This window comes from Dromiciops gliroides, chromosome 5, assembly GCF_019393635.1.
Source record: "Dromiciops gliroides isolate mDroGli1 chromosome 5, mDroGli1.pri, whole genome shotgun sequence".
NCBI lineage: Eukaryota > Metazoa > Chordata > Mammalia > Microbiotheria > Microbiotheriidae > Dromiciops > Dromiciops gliroides.
In genome coordinates this window covers 44,959,080-44,975,996 of record NC_057865.1, presented here as the reverse complement: position 1 = coordinate 44,975,996, position 16,917 = coordinate 44,959,080, and the positions used below count along the sequence as shown (strand labels likewise).

The 16,917-nt window shown below is 39.5% G+C and overlaps 1 protein-coding gene across 1 annotated transcript; it reads left to right on the top strand.

The window, feature by feature from the left end:
* The first annotated feature begins 1,780 nt into the window (after positions 1–1,780).
* On the top strand, positions 1,781–16,667 carry CCK (cholecystokinin). The gene is made up of 3 exons (XM_043967146.1): positions 1,781–1,934; positions 3,859–4,119; positions 16,253–16,667. Exons 2-3 carry the CDS (start codon positions 3,861–3,863, stop codon positions 16,384–16,386), a joined length of 393 nt encoding a protein of 130 aa, XP_043823081.1. The 5' UTR covers positions 1,781–1,934; positions 3,859–3,860; the 3' UTR covers positions 16,387–16,667.
* The last annotated feature ends 250 nt before the right edge of the window (positions 16,668–16,917 follow it).

The following is a 16,917-nucleotide window of genomic DNA, read 5'->3' as shown; positions in this document are numbered from 1 at the left end:
AGGTCCGACTTGAACTCAGGAAGATGAAGTCTTCCTGACTCCAGAGCCAGTGCTCTAGGCAGGATGGCGCCACCTAGCTGCCTTCTTGACAAAAGCATGACAAAAGCCCTCATTTCAGATCCAGGTCAGCTCTCCTTCCATTGTACTAGTATCCATACTGTCATGCCTAATGTTGCCCAAATAAACTGTTAATACACACATGTATTCTTAGGGACTACATGTACCCGTGGACATCCCTCCTATAAGGCTGCAATAGATCAAGTATTTTAAGTGTCAAGCATGGTATTCTCTAGTACCAACACAATAGGTACTTTTTTTTTTTTTTGCGGTGCAATGGGGGTTAAGTGACTTACCCAGGGTCACTCAGCTAGTAAGTTTCAAGTGTCTGAGGCCGGATTTGAACTCAGGTACTCCTGAATCCAGGGCCGGTGCTTTATCCACTGCGCCATCTAGCTGCCCCCACAATAGGTACTTTTAAAATTATTTAATTACCAAGATAATGATAGGCATTTTATCTAGGCACATATCGATTCCATCCCTCCAGGAGAACATCATCTCTTAGAGGGCAGGGACTGGTTGGTTTTTGTCTATGGCTTTCTAATACCTTGTAGGGTATAAGAGGCACACAGTAAGCAGCTATTTAATAAATGCTTGAAATAGATGAAAGAATGAATGAAAGAGGACCTACATAGGCTAAGTAAGTGAACATAAGGCCCCTGAGTTCCTTGTTATCATAAACAGGGTGATTGACAAATACAGCCCTTTGTTTCCTTTATCTTCATTTTATTTTTCTGAGGGAGAAATTTTATAGATGATAAAAATGAAAGAGAGGATAGATAGTTGTGTACAGAACACGTTTTAGTGATCCTGATAAGTATCTGGAGATTGCTTCTTCTACAAAATATTGCCTCAGTTCTCCTAGACAACTAGTAGATAGCTGGGTAGCAAAATAGGTAAAGCACTATTGTTGAACTCAGGAGGACCTGAGTTCGAGTCTCAACTTAGATGCTAGATATGTGTCAAATCACCTAATCCCTCTTCACCTCAGTTTCCTCATCTGAAAAATGGAGATGATATTAGCACCTACCTCCCAAGGTTGTTGTGAGCCAGCCAGCTAATATATATAAAGTGCTTTGCAAATCTTAAAGCCGTATGTAAATGCCAGCTATTTTTATTACCTGGCCATCAAATCTCCACCTTTATGAGGAAGGAATTTAGGATGAGACCTTCACTCTCTGATACCATCTAGACACCCAGAAGTGCCAAGGTCACCCATGCCTAACATGGACTGAGTCCTAGCAAGACTCAAGAAACATGACTAGTTTATTAGGACCCTCGCTCTTAAGACTTGAAAGGAAACAACAATTATCTTGAGACTGAAATCCCCAATTTATGCCCCATATTTCCCAAAGATTTACTTGCATCCCTAAGACTCATTACTGAAAATGCCTACAGACGTTATTCACAACGAGACACCTCTAAAATTTATTCACTGAATTCAGCTGGTATTTATGGTCTTGATAGAGAAAGGGAAATGGAGAGGAAGGCAAAGAGACAGGAAGAAAACAAAAAGACCGAGAATAGATTCTGGCAAGAGAGGGGTTAACCAGTTCTTAAATGGGATATATACATATAAACTACATATATAATATATACACATGTGTATATATAGAGACATACATATATGTATGTCTCTCTCTATATATGGCCATTTTCCTCTGGGAGTTAAATTAATTTGTTCTGACCCTATAGCATCTATCTGAGCACATGTTGATCTCCTATCTGCGTCAGCACTGTGTCAATAGATGACTACTACCGGCAGCAGGCTGGACTATTTAAGAGACAGCTTTTCCTAACGACTATAACTTGTCTAACCTGGACACTCATCACATCTCTCTGGGTCGAAATAGGAAGCTCCTATCACATTTTAAAAGGTAGGACATTCTGAATTAGCTCGTTTTTATATGGGATCAAATTGTCATTTACCACTATAGGAATGCTAGTTGGCATTTATTTCTGGTGATCTACCTCCTGTATCTCTAATGGTTTTCAATTTTTAAAAAAATAACTGAATTTTTTAACCATTCCTTCTTTCAGGCTTAGTCAATCAGAAACCATGAGAAATGAAAAATGAAAAAAGAGAAACTATGACATCATTTTGAATAGCGTTTTTACGACAATGGCTACTAAGCTGTTAGTGGGGTCAAATGAACTTGTGTTTTGAAGGGAAAAAAGTTTAGCTTTCAAGGTATCGGCATCCTCTTCCCTCATGGGGATAATCAAATGCTGCAAAAGCTGTCCTTTAAAACAGGAGTGAAATCATTTGGAGAAATATAACGCAGGGTTGGGAAGGCTTTTAAAATCTTTTCAAATAAAAATGCTAAAAGATTTTAAGGTTTAAATTAACTTTGGAGATACCCTTAAGCACTTCAGTGCTAGGAAAGTGGAAATTGCCTGTTTGCCTGGGAAACCAGTGTAGACCATTATGTCCTCTCTTATGGGCTTTCATCTCTAGTGAGACCCTCTAAGTCTTTCCCATTTCTAATGGAAATGCATGTGGTCTTTATTATGGTTATGATTCAATGCTATTGCTTGTTCAAAAAAAAACTGTTGTAAATGGGATTTTTTTAATGGTTCTTGGCAGATTTTTAAAATATACATTTCCTCACAATTCAATCCAACATAACGGTTTCTTAACTAAGGGGGAAATAAACTCTTTGTTTTAAGTCTCATCCAATGAATAGAAGCTCCTTTTCAAAAAGAATTCTCCTTCCCTTCATTGCAGGTTCTGCTGTCCTGTATTTCCCTATTCCCCACTATAAAGCTAGTCTAGGGTATCCAAGCTAGTTATATTCAAACTAAATGTTTCCTCCTAAAGATAGAAAAAGATACAAGCTCTTATGAGGAAGGGAGTGAAGAGAGATTGGAGATAACACCTACCTTTTAAAAAAGTTACTTTGTCAAAAAGTAAGGAATGTGGAAGTAAAGTAGTATACAAAAAAAAAAGAATGCTAGACTTCTGAACCAAGAAATCACAGGCTTATAAAATCACAGATCGAACTGAAGTTCTAGCAAAAATGATCTAATCCAACCCAGTCATTTTATAGAGCAAGAAATGAGACTCAAGAAAGTCACATGACTTGCCCCAGGTCACACAGGTAACTGCAGTCCAGCTAAAATTTAAAGTCAGGTCCTCGGCTTCTAAGGCTTTATTTAGTTCTAATTCAACCAGCTGCATAACATTTGGCAAGAAATTGAACCTTTCTGGAGGTTCACCGATATCCAAGGGGTCCATGAACTTGGATGAGGGGAAAAAAACCACTTCTTTATTTTCACTAACCTCTCACTGAAGTTTAGCATTTCCTTCCATGATAATTTTTTAAAAATCTATATTATTTTGAGAAGAGCCCCATAGGTTTCACTAAAGTGACAAAAGGGTCCATGACACAAAAAAAGCTTAAAAACCTCTGTCCTAGGTACTTTAGTCTTGCATTCCCTCAAGACATATATCTCACAGGGGAAAGAACAAAGGAGAAAAAGACTAGATGATCTAATTTATCTCTGAGATTCCTTTCACTTTGAAAATCCTATGTCTCCATTAAAGAATCAGTGGACTCAATCAAACAACAATAAAAAGACACTTTGATAGGTAAAGATCCTGTCTCATAGCATCACCTGAAAATGTCCTTTGTATACTGTTTGTACTTGCCCACAAGCTCCTCTAGAGTGTAACCAGGCACCACCTCATCTCTTACCTGGGGTAGCCTCCTGCCAGTCTTCCTGGGTTTTCTACTGCTCATTCAGCTTAGCATCCTTCTCTCCCCTGACTGCCTCCTAATTCCTTCCCTCTTCCTGCAGCTATGTATAGTAGTAGCCTCAGCATCTGTGTCCTCCTTGCTGTCCTGTCTGCAAGCTCCTTGGGACAGCAGGCAAAAGAGTCCAGCCATGCCAACCCAGGGGCTCCTGAGCTGGAACAGAGCCTGGCTGCCCAGCACCGGCATGCCCGTGCTCCTGCCTCTCTCGGCCAACTGAAGTCTCTACAGAGAGCTGATGGAAATGCTGACTCTAGGAACAGCTTCGGGGCTTTGCTGGCCAGGTACATCCAGCAAGCCAGGAAAGGTAACTCACCCTCTTCTTCTCCCCCCCCCCCGCCCCCCAATCTTGCAAATATTTCTACAAGGCTTTCTTGCATTGTCCAACAGGAAAACTCAGGAGTAAATACATTTATATGAATAAATTCTTTTTTTTCCTTTTCCTCAACACATATTTTGCAAACAAAAAAACCCTGTAACTATTAATAGCATTCTAAGTGCTGAAATAATAATAATAAATAATAATGGCAGCAGATGTTTATTTATGGCTTTAAGGTGTCACAAAAATCATATATTCTTTAACTTAAAGGTGGAAGAGATTGTAGAGGTTTGCAAGGTGAACCCAATGAGTTGTCCTTTTATTATTATTATTATTATTATTATTATTATTCCCTTATTACAGATGAAGAAATTGAGTCTTGGAGTGCTGCAAAGATTTTAGTATTTGCATTGTCTATGGCACTGATTTTTAATGTGGGATCCATGGACAACTTGGGGGTTTGTGGATAGATTTCAAGGTGCAGGGGGAGGGGTCTGTGAACCTAGGCAGGAAAAAATTGTATCTTCATTTTCATTATCCTTTGGTTTCCTCATTCTTTGACTTTTTGTTTAAAAATATTTACTTCACAGACTGCCAAAGTCATCTGTGATACAAAAAAAAGGTTAAGAAAACTCCTATTCTAATTGATATCATATTGCTTGCCTATTCATATTGCTCATATAGCTTGCCTTCTCAATGGACTGAGAAGGGGTGGAAGGGAGGAAGAGAATTTGGAACTCAAAAAAATCTTTTTAAAGAATGTTGAAAATACATGAATGAATAAAAGGAAAAAGGAAATCTAAAATAAATAATTTTTTAAAACACGTTCTATATGACAGCTGTGAAATGAAGAGCCCATTTCAGAAGCCACCAGCAATTCAGTTTCTCATACTGATACCTTTCATTGGTTGAGGCTTCAGATGTTCCTCTGAAGATGTTAATATTTCCTCAATAAATATTATCATGCCAAGAGCTGAATTAATTAATTCAGTTAATAAAAATAGGGTAGAGTCATAAGAAAACTCCCATTCCCTATTTTTTTTTTTTGGTGAGGCAGTTGGGGTTAAGTGACTTGCCCAGGGTCACACAGCTAGTAAGTGTTAAGTGTCTGAGGCTGGATTTGAATTCAGGTCCTCCTGACTCCAGGGCCTGTGCTCTATTCACTGTGCCACCTAGCTGCCCACCACTCCCTATCTTTTTTAACCATATATATATGTAGGGTCAGTGTGGTACAGTGGAAATGATGATAAAATTAGAGTTTCCAGTTTGAATGTGAGGCTTACCTCTCAATACCCATGTAACAGGCCACATTGTCTCCTGAGCCTCTCTTTCCTCATCTGTAAAATGAAGGGATTAATCCAGATAGCCTCCAAGGTCCCTTTCAGCCCTAAAGCTATGATCCTATGATCCCTATGCATTTTGACTTTAAAATAATTGAGCAAGATTTGAATGATGATAAACTCACAAGATTTGACAGAAATAATGGCCCAGAGAACATTCAACTAATCTGTGTCAGATTTCACCAAATTGAAGATTAGAGTGAATGCCTCATGTTAAATGAATGCTTCTCTGCCAAGCTGAGAGGGCTCGCCTGTTGGTGAGAGGGATATTTGGGTTTCTTTGAATAATGAACCTTTAAAAAAATATCACCATCATGAAATGACCCAATGATTTATTTCTTACTGTTGAATAGAAATTTTTCACCAGTTATCTATGAGATGAATGAACCATCATCTCTCCAGCATCTGACATTATTCCCTGGGAATAAACTAGGTTCAAAGGAAGAATCATGGACCTGGATCCAGGAGCCCTGGACTTCAGTGCCATCTCTATCCTCACATAGCTCAGTGTAGAAAGAACAGAGGATCTAGAAGTTCTACCACTTGTGACCTATGTGACTGGTCAAGTCGTCTCCTAACCTTTATGGTTCTCAACTCAATAAGCATTTATATAGATGATATTATTATTATTTTTTTTTTGGTAAGGCAATTGGGGTTAAGTGACTTGCCCAGGGTCACACAGCTAGTAAGTGTCAAGTGTCTGAGGCCGGATTTGAACTCAGGTCCTCCTGAATCCAGGGCCCGTGCTTTATCCATTGTGCCACCTAGCTGCCCCCATGATATTACATTTTTAAATTAAGCCAATGTGAAGCCCATAGGGATTCTTATATAATGGCCCCCAGTTCTATTTGGGTTTGACACCACTGTTAGGGGACTCCTGAATGAGGAAACTTCCTCTAACAATGCAGGTTGGCACCTTTGAGTTAGAGTTGTCTGGACCACTGAAAGGTTAAGTGACTTGCCCAGGGTCATACAGACAATATGTATTAGAGGCAAGACTTGAACTCAGGTATTCCAACTTTCTAAGATGGCTTTCTATCCACTTCATCAATGCTGCCTCAGGTCAATAGTTTTGGTAATTGCTTCAAGTGGGACTACTTATATGTGACTTCCCTTTTATCCATACATATTTCCTATGTCACAAACTAAGTTTGAGACTTTATTCATAGGATCATGGCACATAAAAGTAAAAGTGATTGTAAAAATTATCTAAGTCTCACAGACTGAAGCATCCTATTTTTCACTTTCATTCTTTTCTTGTATTCATTTTCTTATACAAAATGACTAATATGGTAATGATTTACATAATTGCACATGTATAACCTCTATTTGATTGCTTACTGCCTCAGGAAAGGAGGAAGGGAAGGAGGGAAGGAGAGAGAAAATTTGGAACTCAAAACTTTCAACAAAAATGTTTATTTTTTTAAAAAATTATCTAAGTCTAACCCAATCTAAGTCAGCTTGCAAGCAAGTAAATTAAGGCAGAGAAATGAAGTGATTAACTCAGGATCTCATAGGTAAGAAGTAGAAAAGCAATTATTCAAGCCTAGTACCTCTTCATTGGGACAAATTGGAGAAGATTGGCTAAACCACACTTCACCTGATAAGGATCTGGAGGTTTTAGTGGACTTCAAGTTCAATATGAGCTGTGGCAGTAAAAGAAAAGAAAAGAAAAAAGATTACTCAATCTTGGGCAAAATTCAAAAAGGCATACAAATAAGGAGGTGATTTGTTTGCTGAATTCTGCCCTGATGAGGCCATTTCTGGAGTATTGTGTTCAGTTTAGGGCACTTGTATTTTAGGAAAGATTTTTGATAACCTAGGAAACATTCAGAGACAGGGAATAGATATGTTAAAATAAAGGAAAGAAAAGAAAAGAAAAGTCCTTCAGATCATGCCACACATGAATTAATTGGAAGAACTGGAAATCTTTAGTCTGGAGAAGAGACGTCTTAGGGGACATGTGATAGCTAGCTTTAAGTATTTAAAAGGGCTATCATGTGAAACAGGTAGAAGATCACACTTTTCTTGGCCCCAGAAAACAGAACTAAAAGTCACTGGTGGAAGTTGTAAATAGACGAATTTAGATTAAGTACAAGAAATTTTTAAATCCCCACAATGAGAACCATTGGAAAATGGAATGGGTTGCCCCTGGAAGTAATGCCATCCTCCTCATTGAAGGTCTCCAAGTCAAGGTCAGATGCCCATTTGTTGGGTCTACTGCAGAGGGTACTTTTTTCAGAAATGGGAAGAAGTAGTCAATTTCCAAGGTCCCTTCCAGCTCTGATTCTGTGATTCAAAGTCCAGTGAGGAATCTCTCCCCACCCCACAGCCCCATCCCTATCCTATCATCCCATTAGGTGAAAAAAAATAGAGGATTTGCTCTTCCTATAATTTTCTTAATATTTCACATTAATTGCAACCCTTTTAGCCCACTGTGAGTCAGAAGGTGAAGGTAGGTGGTACTTTAGTGGATTTTCTTCCTCTTTCAGGAAATTGGTCAGTAGCATGCTAATTTTCCCTTCCTACTAAGCCATTTAGAAGTTAGAAATCATAAAGCAAAGGTTGCATCAACTCTTTAATGAGCTTTGGTTAATTAGCTATAACAAGTTGCTTGAGATGCTTCCTAGATGTGTGACTCTGGTCTTCAGTTTCCCCATCCCTGAGATGAGGGGGTTAGACTAGAGGCCCCTTTGAGGTCTAAATGTATTCTCCTAATCCTTTTCCCTAATGTGAAACTGCTTTCACAGCCTCTTTTGACTTGAGGCTGAGAGGTCTTCTTTGCAAAATACTTGAGCCCACTGGTGCAAGGATAAGATCATTCTGCAAGACCAAATGAAATGTAGAATGCCTTTGTCACACAAGGTGCCCATAGGATGGTGCTCAATGACAAAATTATGATCTCCTTCATAATGTGGAATATCAACATGTAAATCTCACCCAATTCCTTTGAATAATTTGTATCTCAGGATGCTTCATATTAAGTTTACAATTAGCAAAGTATGTCACTGGAGGGTATCAAATAGCTCTCAGTTAAAGGGCATGGAAAGTATTCTATCTCCCATCTGTTCTTGTCTGTTCTGTGTGGTAAAGTTTAAATGAGTTACACCTTTGGGAACTCCTCCATAACCCTTCCCTCCAAGACCACAGCAATATCAAAATTCCCAAATTCCTTTGCTGGCTTCCTGGTCCTTCACCCAAATCACTGAGCCTCCTTTCCTTTTACAAGGTAGTTTCTTTGCCTGAATGAGCAGCGATGTCACTGGGGACATTTTGATTGCCATCCCTTTATGCAGGGGCATTCATCCTAACTTGAAATACCATATTTGCAAAGCAAATCTCAAGCTTATATATGTTACAGCTGAATTCTGAAAATTGGCTGATATTGACAGGGAGCTGCATATTTATAGATTCTGACTGGGCTGGCCATCTGTTCCCAACCTAGTGTATTATTTAGGGAACAAATAAACATCATGATCTGTTAGCATAGCTAAGAGAAGCAGCAAATGGGCTAGCTGATAAAAGGTTGACCTTAGGTCAGGAACTCGAACGTGGGTTCAAGTCCTGTCTCTGAACTATACAATGTGACCATGGACAAGCTGTTTAAATTCCCAGTGCCCCCACCAGATATAAATTAAAGACTGCATTGCTGATCTGTATAGTGGAGGACATTTACGCACTGGCCCATTCGGTTCAATAACTTTCAGTCATTTCTAACTCATTGTGATCCCTTTTTGGAGGGTCTTGGCAGAGATACTGGAGTGGTCTGCCATTTTCTTCTCCAGATCATTTTACAGATGAGGAAACTGAGGCAAGTGGGGATAAGTGACTTGTCCAGGGTCATACAGGTGGTAAGTGTCTACAGCCAGATTTGAACTCAGAAAAATGAGAGTTCCTGACTTCAGGCCCTGTGTTCTATCCACTTTACCAGCTAGCTGCCCTGCCTGGTATGTAGTAAGTGCTTAATAAATGCTTGTTGAATGGACTTAGATTGAACTCCTCAAGGGCTGGGGCTGTCTTTTGCCTCTCTTTGTATTCCCATTGTTTAGCATGTGCCCGGCATCTAGCAGGAGCTTAATAAATGTTTATTGATTGACCCACTCCCACAGATGAAACCATACACAAACAAAAAAACCTAGCACATTTAAATGTGATGAAATGTGCTTGAATTTGCCTTTTTTTTTCCAAGAAGGCTTTGGGAATTGGGAAGGGATTTATTTGTTGGCAGGTAGTAATAGTGGAAGGATTATCTGCTTAATCCTCCCCCCCCACCACCACCCTCTCCCCAGAAGATTAATAGCTTCTCATTTGCTCCACAAAAAAGCTATTCAGCTGATTTCTCCAGCTTTCAGCCCTTAATATTGGCCAATATGAGGAGTTATATCCATTGCAGTCAAAACTACTTGGATTAGAATATGAAAATCTTCATGTATAAAATGATGTCTTTCATCCTTTGGAGAAAGAATCACTATATAGATGTAAAGAAATGTAACTTACTTTCTTCTGATCAACACCCTCTGCACTCTATTTACTAAAATTTAGAGAAATAATGTAGTGAATTCGAGACGTTTCTATCAGATACAAAGCAACCATATGGTATGGTGGAGAGAGCCCCTATGGAGTGAACAGGGAGTCAGGAAGCCCTGAGTTCAAATCCTGAATTAGATACTGGCCATGTGACCTGAGCAAGTTATTCCCCTTCTGTCTGTCTCAGTTTCCTCAACTGTAAAATGAGATATTAAAAGGACCTGACTCCCTGGGCTGTTTTGAACAGTAAATGTTGAGATAACATATATAAAACACTTTATGAAGCTTGAAATGCTATATAAATACAAATTACTATTTTTGTTATATACCCTTAAAATCCCAAGTACACAATTAGCTCTAGAATATCACAGATCTGATTGGAGCCTGTTGGTTATCTGGGAGTGAAAATGTTATAATCATCTTGTTTATAATATCTTATAGTGAAAAGAGCCCAGAATTGGAATGAGAGCCAGGTTACTCCCTTCCTTCCTTCCTTCCTTCCTTCCTTCCTTTTCCTTCCTTCCTTCCTTCCTTCCTTCCTTCCTTCCTTCCTTCCTTCCTTCCTTCCTTCCTTTTCCTTCCTTCCTTCCTTCCTTCCTTCCCTCCTTCCTTTCTTCCCTCCTTCCTTTCTTCCTTCCTTCCTTTTTTTTTTTTGGTGGGGCAATGAGGGTTAAGTGACTTGCCCAGGGTCACATAGCTAGTGTCAAGTGTCTGAGGCCAAATTTGAACTCAGGCCCTCCTGAATCCAGGGCTGGTGCTTTATCTACTGCACCACCTAGCTGCCCCTGGTAATTCTGTTTCTTAATACTTTTACAAGTCATTGAAAAAATATCAATTCATTCCACCTAAACTGTTTCCTCATCCATAAGATGGAGCTCAGACGCTTGCTCCAAGAACCTTCTAGGGTTGCTTAAGGGGTAAGCATCTTTACCAAATATCATATAAATGAGAAATACTGCGGATTCTCTGGAGAAATCATATTTTCATCCAGCCATTCAGTCTTTTGAATTTTATATGGGGAACTCTCAGCAGCTATGAATCTAACTCAGATCTTAAAAAGATTTTTTTTTCTGCCTGCCAATTCAGTGGAAGTTAATGTCTAACGTGAATTATTAAAACAAATTATTGTCTCCCTATCAACTTTACTGTGAATGTTACTAGCAGGCCTGGGCTTTTCATCTTACATTATATTTTAAAAACTACTTTCTTCAGTAAAGAATTATACCCATTATGATGAGGTGTTTTTTTTAATGGTGTTTATCCTGCTGAGGAATTCAATTCCACTGGGAAGCAATCAGCCCAATATCAGAATATTTAAAGTGCATTAGCTTAATCATTATGGCTTTTAGAATTAGCCAAGCACTTTAGGAATCTTAAGGGATAAAATTAAGAAATACCTAATTACTAGTCAACTGGTATTGAGTAGGAACTATATATTTGTTATGCTTCGGTACCTTCCCGAGGGTGCTGGGAGTAGAAGGGAGAGGACAATTGAGAGCCACTAGTTCTGTCCTAGAGAATGAAGAAACGCAAAAACTAATAGGGGATCTTCACCTTATTTCATCTCACGGACCATTTGGCAGTCTAGTGAAGCATGCCTCCTCAGAATAATGTTTTTAAATGCACAAAATGAAATACATGGAACTACAAGGAAAATAATTACAATGAAATACAGTTATCAAAACATTTTAAGACACAAGTTCCTAGACTTCATTCAGCTTACTAACCCCTACACTACAAAAACACATAAAAGAAAAGGCATAGGGGCAGCTAGATGGTGCAGTGGATAGAGCACCGGCCCTGGAGTCAGGAGGACCTGAGTTCAAATCCAGCCTCAGACACTTGACCCTTACTAGCTGTGGGACCCTGGGCAAGTCACTTAACCCTCATTGCCCCACGAAAGAAAGAAAGAAACAAAGAAAGAAACAAAGAAACAAAGAAAGAAAGAGAAAAAAAGAAAAGTCATAGATGGCTTAATAAATACAACAATTAACATTTATATGGTTCTTTAAAGGCTGAAAAGTTCTTTATAGATATTATCTCATTTATTGCCTCAGAATAATCCTGAGAAGTAGGCGCTATTATAATCCCATTTTACTGATGAGGAAAATGAAGCCAACTTGCCTGTGATCACACAGCTAGTTAAGTGAATGAGGCTGGATTTGAATTCAGCTGTTCCTTACACCAGGGCACAATTCTACAAATGACTTAGAAATATCCAGAAATATTTATATATTGGAGATATGTGTTATAATGGAAGGAATATCAAAGCTAAAGTTTGGAGAGTTGGATTAAAATTTTACTTCTAATACTTCATAGCTGTGTGACCCTGGGTAAGTCACAACCTCCCTGTGAGTCTGTTTTCTCATCTGTACAATGGAGATGATAGTCAATAAATATTTATTAAGTGAAGAGTCAAACGGGACTGAAAGAACTGATTGACAATAACAAAAATGTACCAAGCATTGATTGTTGCTATTATCATTCAGGCATATCCAACTCTTTGTGACCCCATTTGGGGTTTTCTTAGCAAAAACACTGGCGCCCTTTGCCAGTTCCTTTTCTTGCTCATTTTACAGATGAGGAAATCAAGGCAAACAGGGTTCAGTGACTTGCCCAGTGTCACACAACTGACAGTGTTCTATTCACTGTACCACCTAGCTGCCCAAGGAGCAGGGGAGGGTAGTGAGCTTAATTGGAAAGGCTGAAGAGGTTATATCACACTGAGGCCAAAAAGAGACTATTACAAGTGTGTCAGACAAGGAACGGCAAAGCCCAGGTCAGGATTGGAAAAATTCAGAGGAAAAAGAAACCTAAAAAAACATAGAAATATTTATTTATTTTGGTTTGGCTTTTGAAAACCTGGGAGGGGAGGGAATTGTAAGTCCTCCCCCCCCCCACCCCTTACATTTTTAGTTGAGCACAATGGTCCAAGGGACCTTATCAACATAACCCACAGAGATTTAGGTGAACTATGAACCTGAACAACCAGTGTCTGGCAGCCTTGGAAGGGTGCTGTGTTTGTCCTGAGTTTGTATCCCAGGGATAACTTTCATAGCACCTCTTTATGAGGCAATGAGGACCATTCACCTAGACTGTGCCATGCTGGATTCCTAATAGACTCTGTCTCGAAATAGAAATCACTCTTGGAGAGACCCAGACTAGAGATGTGGGTCTCGAGCATCTTCTAGCCATTTTTCATTTGGCTTAAGCATTAGTAAGAGCAACGATGCCACTTGTCTTGGGTTTTAGAAGTGCTGCGGGGGCAGCTAGGTGGCACAGTGGTTAAAGCACTGGCCCTGGATTCAGGAGGACCTGAGTTCAAATCCGACGTCAGACACTTGATACTTCCTAGTTGTGTGACCCTGGGCAAGTCACTTAACCCTCATTGCCCCACAAAAAAAAATAAGTGCTGGGACCCCCAAAAGTGACTGTGTGGGCAACACTTGGCACATTTGTTTTATAGAGATGCACATAGCCAGGTACAGAGATCTAGAGATATACACAGACATTTCCTCCTGTTCTAGAAATTCAAAGCAGCCTTCTTGCCACTTCCCACACACAACCCCAAATCTCCCATCTCTCTGCTTTTGCATAGGCCCTCTACCATGCCTCCCTCCTCACCTCCACTTCTTAGAATTCCATGTTTCCTTCAAAGTTCATCCACAGTACCACCTCTAACATTAATTCCTTCCTAATTAACCCCATGCTAGTGTCTCCCTCTTATTACCTTTTACCAGTATATTTATCAACATGTATAGTTTAGCATATCCCTGTTTGTATATGGCGATGTCCTTGATCCTCCTTGAGAAGGAAGAAAGAACAACAGTCTCCTTCATTATAACACAAGCTCCTTGAGAGCAGGAACCATTTTATTTCGACCTTTCTATCTCCAGTGTCTTCGTGTAATCTCTGGCACACAGTGGTGCTTACTAAATGCTTGTTGGATGGTTGATTGGAAGTTGAGCCAAGAAACATGTCCTCTTGCTAATGACTCAAATTGAGTGTTTTATTGTGATGTATGCAGAGTGTTCTAAAAGTCTTAGTACAGTTTGGAGCTTTAACAGCTTCAATGTTTGTGTCAAAAAGAGAAGTAGTAGTTGATGTAGACATGGAGAGGTTTGCATGTTCACACAGACAGTTATGTATATACACACACTCATCCACAATACATACCAGGATTCCACCCTGAGTCCTCAGACTCTATTAAAAACCTAGATAAGATAGACTGTTACATTTAAGCATTAAGGTGACTTTCCTGTTTCTCAACAAATTGCTTACTCCTCCAATCCAAGATTTTGCTACTAATAATTGGTCCATAGACTTTATAGGAAGCTGTGGGCTAGCTACAGATAGATGAAACAGTCTACAATGGCCACACCAAAGGTAATGACTTTGCAGCTCTCTATTTGATTGTTAGTCCCTGAAATATTTGAAGAATGTAGAAGTTTGCTATCTTAGGTTAGGAGGTAGAAGGTAGGAAGAATCCATGCTGGTAAAGTCGAGACCAGCTCTCTGAAAACCCACAACACACTTTTAAATTTAATCTGTGTTATTCAAATGTTCTCTATAGCTTTCTTGAGTCTTGACAACCAACAAAACAATAAAACAAGCCTTGAACTGTGGGATTTGCTGATTCCCAAGGTGTAAATCCTCACACTGAAAATGTAACAATTGGCTCTCCATGGCCAATTAGAGCTGACTCCAGCACACCCCCAGGAAGCATAGAAAAGCTTCTCTCTAGATTAGGAGTTCTTTACCTAGAGTCCATGAACGTGTTTTTTCTTTATTGTTTGTTTTTACTGTTTTCATAACTGTATTTCAATATAATTGGTTTCCTTTGTAACACAATGTAATTTACTTTCTGCATTTAAAAAACAGATACTGTTGAAGGGGTCCATTACCCAGCAGAAGTTAAAACCCAGGCTCTAATCTAGATGATGGGCATCTGTGTAAATTAGAGACAAAATCAGATCCTTTTTTTTTTTTTTTTTGAGTGAGTTGTTTCTGAAGTTGGAGGCTTGACACCTCATCAAGAGGATACAGTTGGTGTTTTGGTGACATACAAAACTAACTTACTGGGAAATGATTGTTTTGTGCCATATGTGGTTTCTGAAACAGAGCCAAGAAGAAGCTGTGATTCCTATAAATGGTAATCAAAAGAACTTCATGTTTAGCAAGTTTATGTTTGCTTTAGATTACTGAATTTTAAAAAAATAGACAAACTGTGACCTACATAGAAAGAAATTAAGAAAGAAACAAAGAAAGAAAACCAGATCTGTAAACAAGATGGGATAATCAGGTCTTTGTCAGAGGGTGTGGAATTTAGATGACACCAGATTTAAAGGTTGTTGGCAGCATTTGCCACCCTTTACCAGATTAATTCACAATAATTAGTTAAAATAGAAATCTACCAAAATCTTCCCCTGATCACCAGTAACCAATGTTCTGGGGTCTCTGTCTTCTACCACTCCCAACCCCTACTCAACTAAGGGAGTACTTCACACCACTTGCCCTTGGTACAAAGATTCCTATGAAAGACCAATGTTTTCACCACAGGGCTCATATTCTCAATCTGTTAGCACATACCTGCTCTAGATTGCTACCAATGACTGGCCCCTAAAAAGTAGTGATTGTTTGTTGATCAGAAAGTTTAGAAGAAGGCTCACTAAGGGACCCAGATACTCTCAGTCCCATTTCTTTCTTTTTTCTCCCCCTCCCCCTCCCACAGGGCAATGAGGGTTAGTGATTTGCCCAAGGTCACCCGGTTAGTAAGTGTCAAGTGTCAAAGACCGGATTTGAACTCAGATGCCCCTGAATCCAGGGCAGGTGCTTTATCCACTGCTACACCTAGCTGCCCCTATTTCATGCATTTTCAAACTATTCTGGGTCTGCCCCATATTCACCTGGGATGCAAGGGCTTAATTCAGGTAAAGAGTCTAAAGGCATACATACCTGGTTTTATTTAGGATGGCCTCAATGGGAGGGCATGCATCAAGAGAAACTGCCGGACACTAACTAGGGGTCTTGAGTTCCACAAAGAAAAAATTTTAATCACCTTTGCAGAATTGACAAGTTCCATTATTTCATGTGTAATGTAAGTACTTTAAAGTCAGGGACTGTCCCATTTTTGTTGTCTTATTCCCAGCACCTAGTACTGTGTCTGCCACCTAGTAGGTACTTAATAAAATGCCTGTTGATTGGTGGATGGATTGATTTGGTTTGGGTTTCTTTCCATCTCCTCACCCTATTAGGTTCTTCTGCTCGAATGCCAGTCATCAAAAACCTCCAGAGTATTGACCCCAACCACAGGATAAATGACAGGGATTACATGGGCTGGATGGATTTTGGGCGCCGCAGTGCCGAGGAATATGAATACTCCTCCTGAAGAGGGTCAGAGACAGATCAGAAACCAAACCCACCATTCTCCACAGGAAAAAAACACACGATATTAACCAGATTAATCATCTGTCATCTCTACAAATTGATGTTTTAAATATACGTCACATGTATTTAAGTATTCGATAGAAAAATCTGCCTGTAAAACTGGATGATGTAATATGCATATATACAGAATTTTCCAAAAGAGAGGAAAAAACTCATGTTTCCTTTCCCTATGATTTCTGGTCCTGCACAGTTGGTATGATATTAAAATCTCATTCAATCCTCTTGTTTGTCTTGTTGGCTGTTTGGCAATGAACTACATCAGCTTGTGCTATGGGGTGGGCGGGGGGGGGGGGGACAGTGTTAATATCCAAGTCCCAGAACTTCATTTTAAGGTCCTCTAAGACCATTCTGGTGATTGATCTCTAGAGGGTACGTGGGAGCCCAGCCCCAAGGTTGAAATGGTTGCCCTTTACCATGGGTATGTTATTCCAGAATCAGGAGTCCGTAAGATTCAGCTTTACCTGGACTCAAT